Raw genomic sequence first — 21,788 nt, forward strand, 5'->3', positions numbered from 1 at the left:
GTTAGCCACTAAGGTAATGAAACTGCCTGTAGATATATTTTTATTGCATAGGATTGAAGACGATGTCTCCGAAGCTGGTATTAATGTTTATCAGCTCTGGAGACTCCCGGCTTCAATCCGATGCAGGAAAAATATATTTATTTTTCTAAGTCCTGCTCTCTGATCCAATCCTGCCACCCTAGGGTTGGTGAGATGAGATCTGTGGGAAACTAGCTATTCCAGAGCTCCGATGAGATTCTCGAGGCTACTAGAATAGCGTTAATTTCTCAAAATGGCACTATTTTGACTTTTGGCAGCTCCCACTTGGTGAGTTTGGCCAGGAGCGTGAACTCGCCGAAAAATGCCCTCCCCATATGATTTGGCCAACACATCAAGGCTTTCTGATTAGCAACCTTGCCAAATTGTGCAAGAACTGCTCAAAATCCTCGATGAGTTGTTCCCAAAGCTTACTAGAATAGGCTCCAGAGTGTGTTAATTTGAATGAACTGTAAGAAAAGAGAACTTTGGCAATTTTGCATATCTGTACATGTCGCCCAAGTCTAAATTAACTGTGGTGTGTATTTTCAGCAATTATATACCTTTATGAGGGTATATTTATGCTACAGCGTTTTGCCTTACTAATGATAGCATGCACCGTTTGCGTTCAGCCCTAGAAAATTCAGGTGTAAAGATCCTTTCAATGTTTTAATACCACTTGAGCCTCTTTTTGCTTAACTAGTATGTAAACCTATAAATACTGCTTATACTGTAGTATTAGCTTGTTCAGGAGATTCAAAGTGAAAACATGTAGGAATCCTTTTAATGATTACATTGAGCTTGTGTAAGGAATATTAAAGCAAAGTCTGTAGTTATTGTAAATGTATGAGTGCAATTAATATCAGTCCACTGTTTTTAACATAAACTCACAGACAGACATTTCTTTTCAACATACATTCACAGCCAGACATTTCTTTGTGAAAACATGTTTTACCCATGTCTACATTTCAAAGTTTGTATTTTCAGAAAATACATAATTGCATGGTGTTATGTTTATGCTATAAAGCAATTTTATCTTGTTAATGATAGAGAGCACCTTTTACATGCAGTACAGCCCTGAAAAATGTACAGTACGCCCAGATGCCTTAAACTTTGTTAGGTTAATCGGAACCTCTGTCCACTAGAAACAAAGTCTAACGTTAACCCAGTACAACTGTTTGAAATAATGTACAGTATGGTTACATTTTTCAAGCCTTTAGTGCTAATGCTATGCAAAAGAGATAATGCACCCTAGAATTGCATACCCACTACAAGCCGTTGTAATGGGTAATGCAGGGAACGAACATTAGGTTATTTAGGTCATACTTAAAGGTGGCATTACCCCCATCCAGACCCTAAATGATAGATTACCTTTAGGTAAGACATGCTTAATGTCAGGTTATTTGAAGTTAATGCAACATAGTGCTAATTTACTTAACACAATGTAGTGCTAACTTACTTAACGCACTGTAGTGTTAATTCATTTAATGCATGGTAGTGCTAATTTAATCTAATGTTTAATTTATGCTAATTAATTATAAAGCGGCTGTTGTTTTTGTGTATAATTACCTTTGTGAATATGCATTAAACTCAGGAAAAATAATGTCTATTACTAATTTAGGTAATATGAAATTATTTGCCCAGATCTTAGTGAATCTTGGCCAAAGAGCCTTACCTAGCTGGTGCCTGTTTGCCAAAATATTATGTAAACCTATACATACAGTACTGTATTTGGTATTAGCGTACTCAAGAGACCCATGCATTGAAACTATTTTAAATACATTTTTGTGGGAAATAACATGTTACTCATGTTTAAATTAATTGTGGCATGTATTTATACAGTAGATACTTTTATGTGTGTTGGTTTACACTAGATTGTAATTTTGTTCATGTCAATGACAGCATGTTTCCTTTGCATTCCGTCCTAACAAATGTAAGTGGGAACAGTTTTATACAATCTTACTACTATGTGGCCTATATTGGCTAATAAAATATGTAAACCTATATATTTCTGTTATCAATATACTAAGGAGACAAAGTGCAATGACATATATTATTTATTTTCATGATTACGCTAAGCTAATATGAAACATGTGAATGAAAAATCAGAACTAAGTGGTCTCAATATTTGTCATAAATTTACAATGTTTTACAGTAGATAAAAAAAATCTCAGCCAGAAATGTTTGAGAAAAAAAGACATACTTTCCAGTGTTTGTATTGATTGGGACATACACTATCAGAAAATATATATTTCTGTGGGGGTATTTCTATGTTAGGGGTAGTTTTGCCTTGCAAATGTATTTCTTTATTTATTTTATTTATAAAATGTTTGACCAGGAAATAATACATTGAGAGATACCTCTCATTTTCAAGTTTGTCCTGGGCACAGAGTTATAATGATAAATATGTGGTTACAAATACATAGTTGCATTAAGTGAAAAGGGTTATACAGTACATTATATAAAGGATATTGCATGCACAGTTAAAAATAATATATATATATATATATTATAGGCGTATATAACAGTTACAGAACAGATAAAAATGTGAGACAGCTTTAAATTTGAAAGATCGTAGACTGGTTGCAGAAGCGAGAGCCTCTGGTAGACTGTTCCAGTTGTGGGGTGCACGGTAAGAGAAGGAGAAGCGGCTAGATACTTTGTTGAACCTTGGGACCATAAACAGTCTTTTGGAGTCAGATCTCAGATGATAAGTGTTGCATGTGGTAGGGGTGAGGAGCTTGTTCAAGTAGGTGTGTAGCTTGCCCAGAAAGTATTTGAAGGCAAGACAGGAAAGATGAACTTTGTGCCTAGACTCAAGTGATGACCAATCTAGTTCTTTGAGCATTTCTCAGTGATGTGTGTTGTAATTGCTTTGGAGGACAAAGTGGCATATTGAGTTGTAGAGGGTATCAAGTTTGCCAAGGTGACTTTGGGGTGCCGTGCCATATTTTATGTCCACATAGTCTATAATTGGCATCAGCATCTGCAGTGCGATGCACTTTCTGAACAGCAGACATAGGGAGGATTTGTTCCTATATAGTACACCTAGTTTGGCGTAGGTTTTGGATTTCAGGGTATCAATGTGCAACCCAAATGTTAAATGGGAGTCAAACCATATGCCCAAATATGTGAAATTAGAAACAGAGGCTAGGATGTATGAGTTGGTTCTGATCTGTAGCTCCTAAATTGAAAGCTTTAGAAATTTAGCTTTGATCCCAAATGCCATTGTTACAGTCTTGTCAGTATTTAAAAACAGTTTGTTTTGGGAAATCCAATTTTTAAGCCTCAAAAAGTCAGATTGAAGTACATGTCCAAGGTCATAGAGGTTAGGGCTATGGGCATATAAGGGTGTGTCATCCGCATACATGTGTATTGAGGCTCCTTTACAAGCGGACAATGATAGTGTTCACCCTTTACATTCAGAGATAAAAAATGTGGGTCAGTTATTGGCAAGAAAATAATGTATGCCTGCTTAATACTTAACTTGGAGAGAGGCAGTCAACCGCTTTCCCAGGCCTCTGGTTGTTGAGTAGGGGGAGGTATTCGCTCATTCCCTGTGTTTAACCCCCTTATTTTACACATACATTCACCTCTCACACTCCCCTCCCTCCCTCGCAATCTACCCAGTGGCAGAGATGGGCCCCTCTAGGCAGCCAATAGTGGAAGATGGGCCTGACTTCTGGCAAGGCATAACTTTAAGATTCGGACTACCCAGGCATAACATCCTCCGCCACTGTGCCCAAAACAGATGTGCCTACCCCCCACCGCCACCCCCACCCTCTATCCCCTCACCTCCTCTGTCAGCAGCCCTGGTAAGGGACACAGGGCAATAACATGTAGTATTCTTTAAATGGAATGATTGAATTTGTTAAGAAATATATTTGGAACAATAACAAGAATCTACTTTTGTCATATTTATGATATCATATCTTGTTCACATAATACAAGGAAAAGCTAGCTTAAAAAAATAACATCGTTTTCATAGTTACACAGAAAGTCTCTCACAGGAATCATGTTTTAAAATGAGAGCACATTTTTTTAAATGAGCTTTGCCATACAAATGGTAAATACCCTTCCCAACAACAATGTTAATGCAAAGCATATCATTGTAGTTTAGAATAAAACCAAATAAATAAAACACAGTTAGTTTACATATTTTTCATTATATCATGTTTTTGCCCTTTTGCCTTTTTGCTTTGGACAATGTAATTCATATTTTAAAAGAATTGATCATTTCTTATTTAGATCTTCTTCTACATTGTACAATAAATCAACATTTCAAAAGCTACCAAAATAATAAGGTACCCGAGGCACCAGTAAAAAAATGAATTAGTCAAGGTGACATGATCAAATTATGTCACATAAAAAAACACTGCTTTTATATTATTTAAAAAAAATGAAACAATTCCTTTTGATTGATGAATAAAAAATATGATGTATTTGTTCTTCTTAGACACAATGGGGCTGATTCACAAAGCAGTGATAAAATCAGTGCTTTTGCGTCTGAATATGCATTTTTTATCCTGCTATAAGAAATGAAGCCAAAAGCGGGATTCACTAAGAAGTGAAGACCATTTTTGTAAGTGCGATAAAAATAATGCACTGTCGTGCGTCCTGTTTTTTTGTATCAGTGCTATCGTGCTATAAATTCTATAGCACGATAGCTGATAGAAAAAAATGCAGCCTGTAAATGCTGCATGGAGACACTGCGTCTCCATGCACGGCTTCTATAGGCGATCGTGCATTAAAAATATTGATTTTGATAATAGTGTACATGAGCAGGGGTCTCCTGAGCTGAACCACATTGGTTTCAGCCTCGGGGACCCTCTACTTCATAAGATACAGGTCCCGTTATGGGGTGCCGATATCCCCTGTGCTTTTAAATCTCCCGCGTCATGTGACCGGGGGATTTAAATCCTGCACTGGGATACCGGCACCCCATAACGGGGCTTGTATCTCATGAAGTAGTGGCTGCTGGCCTATGGTACCAATCCTGTGCCCAATAAAAAATTGTTCAATATTTTGAAATAAAAACACCCCCCTCCCCACCTACACCCTAACACATACAGTACAGTTATGGGCAAAATTACTATTATCCAGATATGGATAATAGTGCATTTGCCCATCTAAAATATAACTTTAATCAGCAGAAATAAAGTAAATAAAACTTGCACTTACGCCTGCCAGCCTGCCATGATGAAGACTGTCGTCATCCTCATCACCGTCCATGTCCTCCATTGCCAGAAACAATACAATAATACAAAAATCTAATGGCTGCTAACCCCTTAATCACCTTAGCGTTTAGTAAGCAATATAGTAAATAAGGGGTTAAACCACCCTACCCCACTACCCACCCAGGAGGCCTAACCACCCTCCCCAGGCAACTACACCCACCCTCCACCCATTCATTGGTACAGTGGGTACATCATGCTCATATAGTTACACAGTTACATAGTAGATGAGGTTGAAAAAAGACATACATCCATCAAGTTCAACCTATGTTAAATTTAGACAACAGATACTATATATTATATCTATACTTCCTTATTAATCCAGAGGAAGGGAAACAAAAAACCCCAGTGCCAAATCATCCAATGATATCTCGTGAGGGGAAAAATAAATTCCTTCATGACTCCAAGAATTGGCAATCAAATTATTCCCTGGATCAACATTCTTCCCATGTTTACTTATTTGGTATATCCCTGTATACCTTTCCTTTCTAAAAAGATGTCCAACCTTTTTTTGAACAAATATATTGTATCTGCCATCACAGTCTCCATAGGTAATGAATTCCTCATTATAACTGCCCTTACTATAAAGAACCCTTTCCTTTGTTGCTGGTGAAATCTCCTTTCCTCCAATCTAAATGGATGACCCCATGTCCTTTGTACTGCCCTTGGGTTTAATAGTTATTTTGAAAGCTCCTTGTACTGTCCCTGAATATATTTGTATATAATTATCATATCACCTCTTAGATGCCTCCTTTCTAATGTAAATAAATCTAATTTAGCTAGCCTCTCCTCATACGTTAAATTGTCAATCCCCTTTATTAATTCGGTGGTTCTTCTCTGCACTCTCTCTAGTTCCAGAACGTCTTTTCTAAGGAGTGGTGCCCAAAGGTGTACTCCATATTCAAGGTGTGGTTTTACTAATGCTTTGTAAAAGGGCATAATTATGTTTACTTCCCTTTCATCCATTGCCCGTTTAATGCAAGATAAGATCTTGTTTGCCTTTGCACCATTGCACCATTGCTAAGCCTGCTGTCTACAAGCACTCCTAAATCCTTCTCCATCAAGGATTCCCCCAATGTATCCCTGTTTTATTTGTATGTCAAAAAAAGAAACGGATCAGCACACAGCACTAGAGAGACAGGTCTTGAGAATAAAAAATATATTTATTGTAGCTGCATTTAAAAAACGGAGGTTGTTATACCCTCCGCTTTTTAAATGCAGCAACAATAAATATATTTTTTATTCTCAAGACCTGTCTCTCTAGTGCTGTGCTCTGATCCCTTTCTATTTTGGAATTCTCTGGACATGGATGTGGCTGCACGTTGGACGATCTTTGTGGTGAAGCTGTGTGAGTACCTATTGCTTTATTATTGCTTCTATGGAGGGGCTATCCCAATGAGGAGAGGATGGTGGTCATTTGTATCCAACCCTTGCCTTCAGGGAATCTGTGCTCCCAGCAACAGCATTGGTTTCTCTGGATAACAGGATGATTATTTATGGACACCACAAATTATTCTCCGTTCATTTTGCATAAAGGAGATTATATCTATGCACAGACCTAGCACTTGAGCACCATCCACCCTCTTCACATATTTTAATTTGTATGTCGCCTGTTTATTCGTGCTTCCCAAATGCATAATCTTACATTTATCTGTATTAAACCTCATCTGCCATTTACCTGCCCAGGTTTCCAGTCTCTCCAAGTCCTTCTGGAGAGAAATTGCATCCTGCTCTTATTCTAATACCTTAAACAATTTAGTATGATCAGCTAAGATGGAGAAATTGCTCTCAATGCCAACATCAAGGTCATTAATAAACAAGTTAAAAAGTAGGGGTTCTAGTACCGATCATTGAGGTACTCCACTGACGACCTTAGTCCAACATGAAAAAGTTCCACTTATGACAACCCTCTATTGTCTATCCTTCAACCAGTATTCAATCCAGGTGCATATATTTTTACAGAGTCCAATTTGCTTTATTTTGTACACAGACCTCTTGTGTGGAACCATATCAAAAGCCTTTGCAAAATCTAAGTAGACCACATCAACTGCATTACCCTGGTCTAAATTCTTACTTACCTCCTCAAAGGAACAAATAAGTTTAGTTTGGCATGATCTATCCTTCATAAATCCATGCTGACTATAACTAATAATTTTGTTTTCCATTAGGTATTCTTGAATATTATCCCATATTAAACTTTCAAGTAGTTTCCCCACTATTGAAGTCAGGCTTACAGGTCTGTTATTCTCCGGTTGTGATCTAGCTCCCTTTTTAAATATAGGCACCACATCTGCTTTACGCCAATCTTGTGGTACTAAGCCTGTGGAAATGGAGTCCTTGAAAATTAAATGTAATGGTTTGGCAATTACTGAACTTAACTCCTTGAGTACTCTTGGATGTATGCCATCGGGGCCAGGTGCCTTATTTACTTTTTTTTCAAGCTGCCTATGAACTTCTTCCTCAGTTAACCAATTGTTCATTAATGTGGAGGTTGTGGCTTCTTCCTGTGGCACTCCAATTGAAATTGAGTCTTCCCTGGTAAACAGAGGCAAATAACTTGTTTAATACCTCTGCTATTCCTTTATCGCCAATAATCTGCCTTCCCCATCTCACACTGAAAGGTTTCTATGTTTTCTTTTCTCATTTTTTGTTATATAGGTACTTAAATAACTTTTTAGGTTTGATCTTACTTTCAATTACAATCCTTTTTCATTATCCCATTTGGCCAATTTGATTATTTCAAAGATTATTTATTTTATACTTACAGTATTTCCCAAGGGTATACACTGATGAGTGTGATTTTCTAACAATATTTTAAAGACTGACCATTTATCTTCTACATTTTTCCCTGCAAAAGCATCATCCCAATGTATTACTTGTAGATTAGTCTTCAGTTTATTAAAATCTGCCTTTCTAAAGTTTAAGGTCATTTTTGAACACATGTAATCTTTTTTGATAATTTATTTCAAATGAGACCACGTTATGATCACTGCTACCCAAATGTTCCAGGACATGAATACATTCTACATTGTTGGATATTACTAAATCCAGTATTGCCCCTCTCCTGGTTGGTTCCTCAATAATTAGTATAGTATTTGTTTTTGGTGTTTGGTTTTTAATAGTGGTTTATTTTTGGTATTTTGATTTTGAATGATGGTGTTTATTTGGAGCTTTATTTTATTTATTGATGGTTTTGTTTTGGTTGGTCTAATTGTTAATTCTGGTGTTTATTTGGTATTTGCTTAATTGATTGCTTGTAATTTTGTTGTGTTTACTTATCTATTGTTGTTTATTTGGTGATTGTTTTGATTGCATTGGATATTGTTGGTGGTTGTTTATTTTTTGGTTATCCATTGACTGCCATAGTGTTAAATCATGCCCATTTTATTTGGGCCTGATGTACCCACTGTGCCAATCAATTGGTTTATTGGAATTTGTAATGTGTTTAGTTTTCTATGTCGTGTTTTATTTTGGGCCTGTTTTTTTTTACCTTCACCATTTATTGCTATAGTGGTGAACCATGCCCATATTATATGAGCATGATGTACCCACTATACTAATGAATGGGTGGAGGCTTGGGGTTGTTGCCTGGGGAGGGTGGTAAGGCATCCTGGGTGGGTAGTGGGGAGGGTGGGCTAACCCCTTAATTAATATAGCAGTTACTAACCACCAAGTTGATTAAGGGGTTAGAGGCCATTAGATTGTATTTGTTATTGTATTGTTTCTGAAAATAGAGGACATGGACGGTGATGAGGATGAGGACGGCCTTCATTGTGGCAGGCTGTCAGGGGTAAGTGCAAGTTTTATTTACTTTATTTCTGCTGGTTAATGTTTTATTTAAAATGGGCAAATGCACTATTATCTATATCTGATCATAGTAATTTTGCACATTTCTGTACTGTATGTGTTAGGGAGGGCAAGGGGGTGTATTTATTTAAAAGTATTGGGCTATATTTTTTTTGGGCACAGAATTTCTACCGCAGGCCAGCGGGGACCCCCAGACACTCGTGGGAACCACCCAAGGACAACCAGACACCCATGGGGACCACCTGAGGACTCCCAGACATACACAGGAACCACCCGGGGACCCTGAACTCCCACGGGGACCACCCAGAGGCCATCGCCGGCCTCTTGTATTTAGGCTGTAAAAAAAAGCTTTTATGTCTCCATCTCTTTTGTGCCAGTCTTTAGCTGTGAAAAGAAATGGTGAGCTCTTATAGTATGAATCAGTTATCACTGCTTAGTGAATAGCGCTTACTGGCAAAAAATGGCGTGTTTGCCATTTTTGGGCCTTTTGTATGACTTTTTTTATCACTGACAGTTTCTGGGTGATAAAAAGCCTTTATAGCACGATACTGCACTGTTATCACTGCTTTGTGAATCACGCAGCAGGCAGTATCACACTATAAAGACATCTTTCACACTTAAAACCACTAATCACTGCTTTGTGAATCGGCCCCAATGTTTCTTGTCATTTGTCTTCCCTTATACATTTGCTTGTGTGTCCTCTGGAGTTTCAGCTGGTCCATAAACACCAGCACATTTTTGAAAGTGTGGTCCCCAGTCAAACCTTTTCACCAAATTGTCATCAAGATCTGAACACATTGATTCTATAGAGCTAAGTGATCCAGCCATGGAGCTTGTGCCTTCAAATGCATATCTGTGAAGACAGTCAAGTGGTAAAGCACTATCGTCCATATTTGCGTCTTCCAGTTTTTCTGATAGGAATTCTTTAAATACAGCACTGTCAGGGCCAAGTCTTAAAGACAATCTGTAAAGGCTCTGAATATCTGTTCTGATTTTCCTTCTAGGCTTATGTGCTCGCAGAACTGTGTGGGTCCTGAGTCCTACAACATCAAAAGCTTTTGTATCCTCTTCTCCACCACCTTCATCATCATACCTAACAATGTTCTCTTTGAAATCTTCTCCTTTCTCAGAAAATTGAAGGTGCTTTTTTCTTTGTTTTGTAATCAGGATTAACAAAACAAACACTGTAAGTGAAAAAAAAAATACTGTTTAAGATATCAAATTTGTCAGCGTTGTGTGTTTTAACAAAATAAAGCAAGTGGAATTTCAGGGCTACAATAGGAAATATATATATATATATATATATATATATATATATATATATATATATATATATATATATATATATATATATATATATATTCTAATTGCCCTTCTCTGTCTCTATCTCTCCCCTCACCATATTTAAGTATCTATAAGAAGCTAATGCCACCTTTAGGTAAGACCTAAGTAATGCGTCATTAAATCACTCCGTTAACTGTAACGGAGCTCTGTGAATAGAGGTGATTACAGGGAACACCTCTTTTGCATATCATTAGCACTAACATCAGTTATATCTAATGCAAGGGTTCGTTAAGGCAGCAAACAGCACTTTAACACTGTTAGTGAACTTTGTAGATGCCCATCAACACTAAATGATGGAAAATCTATGTTAATGCCTTATTAAATTAATAACAGAGCTCTGTCGATATAAGCCAATGTGCTTTTACATATTGGAGGTTCACATGAAATATTTGTATGATGATGCTTTGCATCAAAAAAAGTCCAATAAATCAGAATATAAGGTAATATGAAAACCTTATTACAGAAGTCCAATCTGGAACATCCAGATCCACTTGAATAATACACAAAGAAGTTTTGTCAGGATATGTGTAATTAAACACAAGGAACAATCATAGTGTGTACTGCTGCATGGACAACATAACAACAAACAACTAAGATGGGACAAGACTAACACACTAACAAATAATGAACAATAAAAACACTGCTCAAATTAGCAGTTAAGCTAATTTATTAAAATATAAAAGAGACAATGTCTGTCTAAAAATACATGAGTTGCGTCTGGTCTGGTCTGGTTGCAAAAACCAGAATCCTACTCACAACACAATAGGAGTTAAATAGGCATATCCAAACAGTGGCAGATGACTCCCAATGGCTCCTCTGCTTCAGGGGAACGTGATGTAGGCGATCTGATGCCGTCTGTGTGCTCCATGTACCAAGCTCAAGTGCAGGAGCAGACATCGGGTGAGAATTTTACAGAAGGCTGCTGGGCTGTTTTCACAGTGCCTCAAAGGCTGTGCGCGTGTCTCTCACGATGTAACCTCTGACGCTACTTGTTACGTGACTGACTGCATACCCCTGAGTGCTCCTGCTCTTGAGCTCGGTGATTGGGAGTCATCTGCCACTGTTTGGATGTGCCTATTTAATTCCTATCTTGTTGGAAGTAGGAGTCTGGTTTTTGTACACCTGACCAGCAGCGTGGCACAACTCATATTTTTTAGACAGACATTATCTCTTTTATATTTTAAGAAATTAGGTTAACTGTTTATTTCAGCAGTGTTTTTACAGTATTGTACATTGTTTGTTAGTGTATTAGTCTTGTCCCATCTTAGTTGTTAGTTGTTATGCTGTTTATGCAGCAGTACACATTATGATTGTCCCTTGTGTTTAATTCCACATGTCCTAAGGAAACTTCTTCGTGGATTATTCAAGTAGATCCGGATGTTCCAGATTGGACTTCTGTAATAAGGTTTTCATACAGTATTACCTCATATTTGCATTTATTGGACTTTTTTTAGGTGCCGGTTTGTATTTGTTATTTGCAAGTTTCCCTGATCTTGTTCGGTCAATTTTTTATCAGGCAGCCTTGCTTATATGTATAAGTTCTGTACTCTTTACACTTTTTGATTATATTTAGTCACTAGTGGTCACCACAGATATTGTTTGTAAGCAGTAGCGCTTTCAGCACTTTCCTTTTTGTTGTAAGATGCTTTGCATGTCAAAGATTAACATGATATAATTGTTACCATGCTGTTTTTGTTTTGTTTTTTTTACACCAAATACCCTTTTTCTGTATGTGTGAAAAGTTTTGTATAAAGAATTATAAATCTTTAATAGGACCACACTTTGAATATGGAATACCATGTTGGGCACCTAACAATAAAAAATATATAATTGAAGTACAGTAGTAAACAGCTTCAAATTTCATAGATGTGATGAAAACACAATATATCCAAAACACAAATACACCCAATATCAATACCAAAGTATTGTAGAGAACATTTTCACCACAAATGCTACACTGCTAACAAAGGGACTCTGGTGTGAAGAAATGTGATCTGACCAACAACAAAGGAAATTATTTGTTACAGTAGAAATGCTAAACGTACTACTGTTGGAGACAGGGAAAGTAAATATATAGATAGATTTGGTATCTTCTTAAAATGTGCACAACATAATGGATAAATCCCAAATATCCAAGGTTAGTGTCAATAAAGACTTTTTTCATAGAAAGAAATCATTACATTTGCAGAATGATACACTGAACCATTTACAAATAGATTAGGTACAGAACTGCCATTTACTATTTTATTTTTGAACTGATGGGCATATGTTTTTTTTAATGCGCATCTGTGGTGCATTGTTAACAAGTCTGAAATTGTACCAAAATAACATTAGTAAGTACATGAAAGAATGAGAGGTCATGATTGTCATGATGCTTAGAGTGTTCAGAGAGTGAAGAATAGTAAAGAGAGAAGGAAAGGGAAAAAACAACATACTGTATATTGGGAATATGATACTGTAAATAACAAATTAAGATGGGTGTTATGTTGCACACCTCATGCTTGGTGTGCATGATAATGATCTGATATTAGGCAGATTGATTAAAACATCATAAATTAAGGGAATGTACAGTATTGCACAGTAAAATATTACAAGTAATCTTTTCCTAAGAATTGACTTGTTACTGTTACATTAAAATACTTCATAGATCTAGTTTTATTTAAAACATTGGAATATTCTAAGGTAAAAACATGTAAGGCCCTGACCAGTCACTTGTAAATTAGAAAGGACAACCACCTACTAAAGTTATTTAATTGTCTAGGAGAAATGCAGATACTGTACTACAAAGCTTCTTTTTTTCATTCTCCAATTTATGACAACTTGTTAATTGTTGTATTTATTATGAAACATGTAAACATTAAGGCAGTATTAATAAACTCGTAACAAATGTGGGACTAATATGTTATATAATATGAAAAGTGAACAGTTTGTTTTCTTTCTTTTTAGATTTACTGTATTGAATAGTAATGCCAAAGTTACTTTTTAGTTTCTTTACATCACAGAGTGCCAACACAGTGATCTGGCCACATAGTAATTATGTTGACAGTAAGTTCTCTCAACAATGATTTATTTGCTATGACCATTTAGATGATTGGCAATTCTTATAAATTGGTCCAACGCAGAGGGGAAATAATTAGAAGAATTAGTCTCAGTACAGAGTCTTTACTGATACTAACTTTCCATACCAGTTATAGTATATCCAGAAAAATATACAGATAATTTATACATTATACAATTATTACTGACTTTAAATACTTTACCTAAAAATAAAAGGAAACAGACTGACATTGCAATTAATGCTCCAGAGTGCCATCCTAGAAAATTTAAGAATCCTTGATGTTTACAGGACTCTGTATTATCATCCACGTCACAGTCACAAACCGTAATTGTCAGTGTGTTTGTACTGCTGAGTGAAGGGGTCCCATTGTCACTGATTACAATTGGCAAGTAGAAAAAGGGATTCTCTTGATAACTAAATCTGCCTGTTAATGTAAAAATTGTAGCTGTATTATCTGGAACACAAAATAAAAAATAGTTTTAGTTCATTGAACTGTCTGAAATAGACATACATGTGAATCATTCTAGAAGACATTACAAAACCTCTCGTATAAACCTTTAGCAACAATTCTGCAATGTGTTTATTTTCAACTTTGAGTAAATGGTTAAATATGCAGTACCAAAAAAAGAGAACATTTTACATTCAATTAATTTGCCTTTGGAAGTTTTTGTTTAGTACCTCACAGGTTTTTACTGCAAATGAACATTTGAAGAGGAACACTTAAAGTGTACACTTAAAGAAGAAACATACTATATGAGGTGTTGAAAGCTCTGTAGACTAAAATGTAATTTAGTGTATGAAGGACTCTATCTTTGGTCTGGTAAAATATATCCCAACTTACTGTACATCAAATCTGATTATTTCCATTACCAATAAACTACCAGAACTTTGAAATACCTTTATCCTTATGATACTGATAACTGTTCTCAACATCAGCATTTGCTTTGCACCAAGACTGTCTAAAATTGGGGGGTGAAGGGGGGCAAGGGGGCTATGTGATTGAATGGCATCAGATATATTTAGTTACTTAGTTATACTGTACATGTTTTACTTTTATTGTAATATGTGGTTAAATGGAAGTGTTTTGCAACAGACACAAACATTTTACATACATTTATACCATGCAAATGTTGCAGACAATTGCATGTGAATCATAAATAACAACATTCATATTAAGATCAAGAAACATTTGAGGGACATTTTGTATATATCGTTCTGACCTTGATAAAGTGTCACTTGAAATAGTCTGCCAGATGTGTCCTTTAGCCTCTAACTATATATGCTACATTGCTCAAGATATTATATTTCTATTGCTAAAATGATAAAACCTATTTGAAATTTTGTTCGTGTTTCTCGATGACTAGAAAATTTTGACTAATTATTTGTTATATATTTTTTCTCTTAAACCACAATAGCAGATTTACAATGGAAGGTATAAGTGAAGTGATATCATCATATACAGTATGTGGAAAAAATATACTGTATGTGGAAACTACATTAGCAACATGCACTGTAAATACTTTAACATTTTAAATGAACCTGGCGTGGGAGGCAGAGCTGACCCTGATCGGTGAGACTGTCCCTCTACCAGCTACTCCTAAACGGAGTTTGGGACTTATCTACCTGGATTACGTGGAAGCCTAAAGGGAACCCTCCGCTTCTAAAGAGCCCAGCAGATGAAAGCACAGCCTGATATGACTGCAGATTCCTGACATTGGGTGATCCGCTGCAGCCTTCTCCTGTGTCCTCATACCTGAGTGGTAACAACTGTCATAGTTACAGTTACATGCCTGTTTTACCTTTATCTGATGTACGCAGAACCTTGAATTACTTTTTAATATAAATTGTTCATTCTTAATTCACCATGAGTGTTGTGCGCTGTTTTGTGTTTTGTTTTGTCTAGATTCAGGGTCTTGGACCACCCTATCACAGCAGCAGATGCTCCTTATTGGTAACCTAGTTACTTATACTCACTTGGGTATTAAGTGGTTAATGCACTTTATTTCAATTCACTCTGTTTATTCATTATAGTTGCGCACTTGTACTGTGTTTTTCTTCTGGACCATAGTAACCTATATGGGCCTATTCACTAAACTTCGATGTCACGGGGGACCAGTACTTTTAACACCTTTACCTTCAAAGAACAATTCACTAGACAGAACAAGATAGTGGAATAAAATTAGGTTTATTCTGGTGAGACCAGCAGACACACAATGATAAACAAAATACAAGAAATACACACTTAACGGGGGGTCTGGGAGGAGTCTATAGCCTCAACTAGGTGCAGGGGGCCTGCTTCGGAAGGCTTACCCTGTACGGTCCACGTCCAGGAACACCACAGTACCCTTTTTGGGAATGGTATCTGGCTATACCCGCTAACCGCAAGCAAGGCAAAAGCTGGAACTTGGCCACAATTTGAGAACTTGTCATCAGCTAAGCTAGGTTTCTCCTGTAACTCCGTGCCGAGTGCTTTGCTATTCGGAGCAAGGCACTTTTGAAAAGCCCGCCAGCACTTCAGCTGACCAAGCTCAGGTTCGTTTGATGATCTAATCGGCCAGTCCAATGACATAGACCTCGCTGTTCTATGTTCAATATGGTGAAGGGACTGGCGACCAATCAGAGAATGGATCGTAGATCTACCAGCCAATCAGAGCTGGGGAATCGTCTGGCTGTACGTGTCAGAGGAGGGGGCATGTCAAGGAGACTAAGGATGCTGGCAAGCAGGAAAATCGAACTGGGCAATGGGAATCGTGCCTAGCAGCAACGGATTCCACTTTCCAGCCCTAAACAACCCACTGGATTGGCTCCACCGATTCTAGGAGAACAAAGAGTCTCCTTCGTGGGGAGCCTTTGTCTCCAGACCCAGTACTCTGCCCTTCCCCGCTCACCAAACATTCTGACACCTCTCGACTTCCCTTCTTCTCTATGATCCCTCATCTCCATGCAGACATCCTGGCTACTTATCAGAATACCAGGACTGTCTGTATAGAGATGAATACACAGTTTAAAACACAATTTTTTTTCTCTAACCTGGGCTCGGGAATACAACTACCTGTATTAAACTAAGCATGGCAAATGAAAAAAAACAATATTTTAACGGGGAGATATTACGGGGGACAACATGCATACGCGTACCCGCAGAGCAGACACAGTCTGCAGGTAAATTGGGGTGACAACCGGTATCTTTGCCCACCGACCTTGTACACATATTTTGAAAACAGTTCAACCCAAAATATCCTGCTTTAAACTCTCACTCCCGAAATCCCAGGTTTATTGTACAACAGTAAAATCTATAACACACAGCAGCCCTGGCTTATGGTGCTTCTAAGCTACTGTTGACCCACGGTTTTCAGGGGTAACCAGTCGGGCTTCACCTTTATTATGAAGACTGGCTACCCCTACCGTCACATTAATAAGTGCATTAATGCTCTCTAAGTGCCCTTTTAGAGCGATATTGCATGTGTAGCTATTCACAAAGTTCCATAACAGGTCAATATAGCACTAAAACATATTTTTATCAAGCTATAACACCCTGGCTATGACAACCTGTGCGGTAGCTGAAAAATTGCCCAAACTTAAATTTTTTGCCAGCAACTGCTTTTCACTATTTACATATCGTACGATAAAACCTTGCATTCTTTTCTCGCAATCCAAAGGGTGGCAAGATCAGAATTGCAATTTGCATATCATAGAGTTTCTTTTCTTTTTACTGCATAAGATTGAATCCAGGGGTCTCTGGGGGCCCCTGGAACCTCAGGGGCCTCCGGAGTTGACCTGCAAATTTGTTTCAGTTCCGGAGACCCCCGGATTAAATCCTAAGTAATAAAAATAAAATTACAGCCGGTTTCATTACCTTAGCGGCTAACTGCTGAGGTAATGAAAGGTTTAAATTGCAGACACTGCTTTTATGTTGGCACAGGGTGTGGGTGAAGGTAGTAGTTGCTCCACGGTGGGTGTTTAGGCCTTGAAGGAGGGTGGTAAGAAGTTAACCCCTTAATTACCGTAGCGCTAAAACCCGCAAGGCCTAAACACCCTCCTGAGACAACTACTCCCTTACCCACCCCCTGTACCAACAACACAACACCAGAATGCGTAAAAGTGCTATTAGCCAAAGATGACTAATAGCGCTTTTCCCCATTTAAAAAAACATTACAGTGCAATACAATAAAAATAAATAAAATTCCCCCCTTCTCCCCCTTTAAACCACAACACACACTGTAATGGGCAAAATTCCTATTATCCAGATAAGTATAACAGCGCATTTTCCCATTAAAAATAAAACATTATCCAGCCAGCATGAAGTAAATTAAAGTTAGACTTACTCCTGTCAGGATGAAGGCCATCCTCGTCTTTCTCTGCATTCTCTGTGTCCTCCATGGGCAGCAACATTACAATAAAAAAACAAACTGGCCGCTAACCCCTTAATAACCTTAGTGGATAGTATCCTCTATAGTAATTAAGGGGTTAACCCCTAGGCTATCCACTTGGGAGGCCTAATTACTCTCCCCAGGGCCAACTACCCCTACCTTCCACACCCTCCACCCATTGATTGTCACAGGGGTAAACCATGCCCCCAATATGGACATGGATTGCCACAATGTCAATGAATGGGCAACCTTAAAAAAAATAAAAAAATACAATACATTACAATGAAATAAAAACAAACATTTGCCAAAAAATGCATTGATTGTCACTGTGCTTATCTATAACTAGAAAAGGGTCATAGATAAACACAATGGCAGTCAATTGGCAACCATAAAAAATACACAATTAAATAAAAAACAATCAATGTGTTTATTACCTTCCTTTATTCACCCTCGTCCTACTCCGGCCCAATCTCTTGACCCACAGCACAATGCTCAAATGCCTGATACACAGAAGCCTATGGTCTTCTGTTGATTGAAAAGACATCTCCGGTGAGTTGATTCTTTCTTTTCTTCTTTTCTTCTGTCTTCTCTTCTTTATAATCCAAGGGGGCTCAGAGATGTTGCTCTTATGGCTTCTAGGACTCAATTGAAACAGGACAGACCTTTTATAAGGCCTGTGATGTCACATTTGAATGTAAAATGGTACACCACCAATCAGATTGGTAGATATACACTGTACCATGTGATGCCTTTCCTTTTTTGGAGTTTTGTGACATCATTAAAAAGGGAGGGAGGCATGCTACCTGATTGGAATCTTACCTCCATTTTTGATGAAGTCAAATCACTCCTAAAATGGAAAGATATCACATGGTATATCTACCAATCCGATTGGTTGGTGTACCATGTTATCGCTGCATTTTATTTTTGCTGAAGTCACGTCATCTTAAATGGAGGGAAGCATATACTACTAGATTGGCTGGCTTCCCTCCCTTTAACCCTTTGTGGTCCAATTAATTTTCACTAAGTGCGCCAGCAAGTCTAATTTATTTTTCGGAAAAAAAACCACATACAGCTTTTTTTTACTGCGCGCGCACTCACCGCACGCGCACACTGTCACCGGGCATACACACTGTCACTGTGCGTGCACACTGTCACCGCATGCACACACTCACTGCACACACACACCGCACACTGTGCACATACTCACTGTGCTTACTCACCTCTCACTGCGCACACTCTCACTGTGCACACTCTCACTGCGCACACTCTCACTGCGCACACTCTCACTGCGCACTGCGCTTACTCACCACTCACTCGCACACTCTCACTGCGCACACTCTCACTGTGCACACTCTCACTGTGCACACTCTCACTGCGCACATTCTCACTGCACACACTCACTGCGCACTGCGCACTGCGCACACACTCTGCGCACACACTCACTGCGCACACTCACCGCACACTGCACACACACTCGCTGCGCTTACTCACCGCTCACTGCGCACACATGCACTGCACACACTCGCACTGCGCACACTCGCACTGTGTACACTCAATGCACACACAACACCCCCCCTACCTCCGATGTCAGCTGCTTTGTCTGCAGGACTGGGGCTGGGTGTAGGGCTGGGGGGTGGAGGAGGGGAGTGATCAGTGCGGCTGCTGGGAGAATGGGAATGCAGGGGACTCACAGCACACACACACCACACACACACAGCCCCCTCCCCTTCCCCCTACCTCCGATGTCTGCTGCTTTGTCTGCCTGGGCGGATCGGTGCAGGGCTGGGGGGAGGGGGTGTTGGAGGAGAGAAATCAGTGTGGCTGCTGGGAGAAGGGAACTCACAGCACACACACACACCAAACACACAGCCAACCCCCCCCTACCTCCGATGTCAGTGCTGGGAGAAGGGGACTGCAGGGGACTCACAGCACACACACACAGCCCCCCTCCTTCCCCCTACCTCCGATGTCAGCTGCTTTGTCTGCCTGTGCGGATCGGTGCGGGGCTGTGGGGGGGGGGGCGTTGGAGGGCTGGGGGGGTGGTCGGTGGAGGGCTGGGGGGGGGTCGGTGGAGGGCTGGGGATGGATCGGTGGAGGGCTGGGGGCGATCGGTGCAGGGCTGTGGGGGGAGGAGGAGGGATCAGTGCGTATGCTGAGAGAAGGGGAATGCAGGGGACTTGTGCTGCAGCTGGCGCCTCACTCCACATCTTCCTCCCTCCTGCTCCCGATCCGACATTGGACCGCAAGTGGCAAAATATTTTGTCGGATATAGTCCGACATTGGACCGGAAAGGGTTAAGATGGCGTCACATACTTAAAAAAAAATTGGGAGTTGTCAAAAGGTACACCAACCAATCTGATTGGGGGTGTACCATTTGACATTTAAATGTGATGTCACAGGCCTTATATATGGCTTGTCCCATTTACTTTGAGTCCAAGAAGGTGTAAGAGCAACATCTCCACCATAGACATCTCTTCAATCAACATATGGCCGTGGGCTTCTGCACATCAGGCATTGCGTCGAGGGTCAAGAGATGAAGCCGGAGTAGGACGAGGGTGAAAACAGCAAAGGTAAGAAACATATTGATGTGTTTTTTTGTGGATCTTTTTTTTTGTTGGCCTGGCCATTCATTGCCATTGTGGCAATCCATGTCCATGTTGGGGGCATGATTTACCACTGTGACAATCAATGGGTAGAGCGGTTACGGAGTGGGGGTAGTTGGCCCTTGGAGGGGGTTAACCCCTTATTTGCCATATCAGTTAACAAACGCTAAGGTAATTAAGGGGATAGTGACCAATAGTTTGTTTTTTATTGTAATGTTGCTACCCACGGAGGATGAGGAGTAGGAGGAGTATGAGGAGTAAGACAATGATGGCCTTCATAGTGGCATAAGTAAGTCCAACTTTAATTTACTTTATCATGGCTGGGTAATGTTTTATTTTTAATGGGTAAAAGTGCTATTACCCATATCTGGATAATAGTGATTTTTACCCATTACTGCACTGTATGTGTTGGGGTGGTGGTTTTTGGGAGTAGAGGTGGTGGGTGAATGGGGATACTTGGCCCAGGGTGGATGGTTATGCATACCGGGGGGTTAGCGGAAGGGGTTACCACAGCTATGGTAATTAAAGGGTTAACTCCTCCTGCAACCTTCCTGGTAGGCCTAATGACCCACCCTGTGCCAAGTAACCGCATTCACCTACCCCCTTTAGCCCCAATAAACCAGGTACTTTGGCTTAAACCCATCAGTGCCTTAGCGGCTAATAGTCAAGGTAATGATGCTGTTTTAATATTAATTTTAATAACAGTGTATTGAAGCAAGGGTCTCCAGAGCTGAACCGCATTCATTTTAGCCTCAGAGACCCCCTGCTTCCCGAGTTACAGGCCCTGGTATTGGGTGCCGGTATCTCCTGTACTTTAAATGTCCTGGTAAAGTGACGCAAGAGATTGAAACAATGCAAGGAGATACCGGCACCCCAGGGACAGGACCTTTATCAAAGGTCCCTAGGACCGAAACGTCGGTGATTGTGCCTGCTGTTTAAATATATTTTTTCATTGCTACCAAGTGTGCTGTCTCTTCTTTGCTGTGTGTCCCTCGGATTCCCTGGATTCCATGGTCTGCCTGGTAAGGAGCCTTTCATTATATGTGTGTGTGTGTGTGTGTGTGTGTGTGTGTGTGTGTGTGTGTGTGTGTGTGTGTGTGTGTGTGTGTGTGTGTGTGTGTGTGTGTGTGTGTGTGTGTGTGTGTGTGTGTGTGTGTATATATATATATATATATATATATGTAAATACAACTGTATGTATATATATATATATATATAGTAATCTATAGGAAAGGAAATTAGGACATTTGGCAATTAGCATAATTGGGGCTTAGATTAATACTAATGCATCAGTCATTCCTGTAATTAGGCTCCATTTTTCTTTTACCCTTCCTTCACAAGTACTTGATTTGTCAAGGTC

The 21,788-nt window shown here is 39.2% G+C and overlaps 1 protein-coding gene across 1 annotated transcript in view; it reads right to left on the reverse strand.

Annotated features, from left to right (window-relative positions):
• Positions 1–6,506: 6,506 nt before the first annotated feature.
• LOC142486927 (cadherin-19-like) overlaps positions 6,507–21,788 on the reverse strand; it is a 252,368-nt gene continuing 237,086 nt past the window's right edge. The window contains exons 11-12 of the mRNA XM_075585433.1: positions 13,661–13,912; positions 6,507–10,240 (exon numbers count right to left, since the gene is read on the reverse strand). Coding sequence (XP_075441548.1) covers positions 9,735–10,240; positions 13,661–13,912 — 758 coding nt within the window. The 3' untranslated portion in view covers positions 6,507–9,734. The remainder of the gene's footprint in view (positions 10,241–13,660; positions 13,913–21,788) is intronic.

The sequence above is a fragment of the Ascaphus truei genome, chromosome 2 (assembly GCF_040206685.1).
Source record: "Ascaphus truei isolate aAscTru1 chromosome 2, aAscTru1.hap1, whole genome shotgun sequence".
NCBI classification, from domain to species: Eukaryota; Metazoa; Chordata; class Amphibia; order Anura; family Ascaphidae; genus Ascaphus; species Ascaphus truei.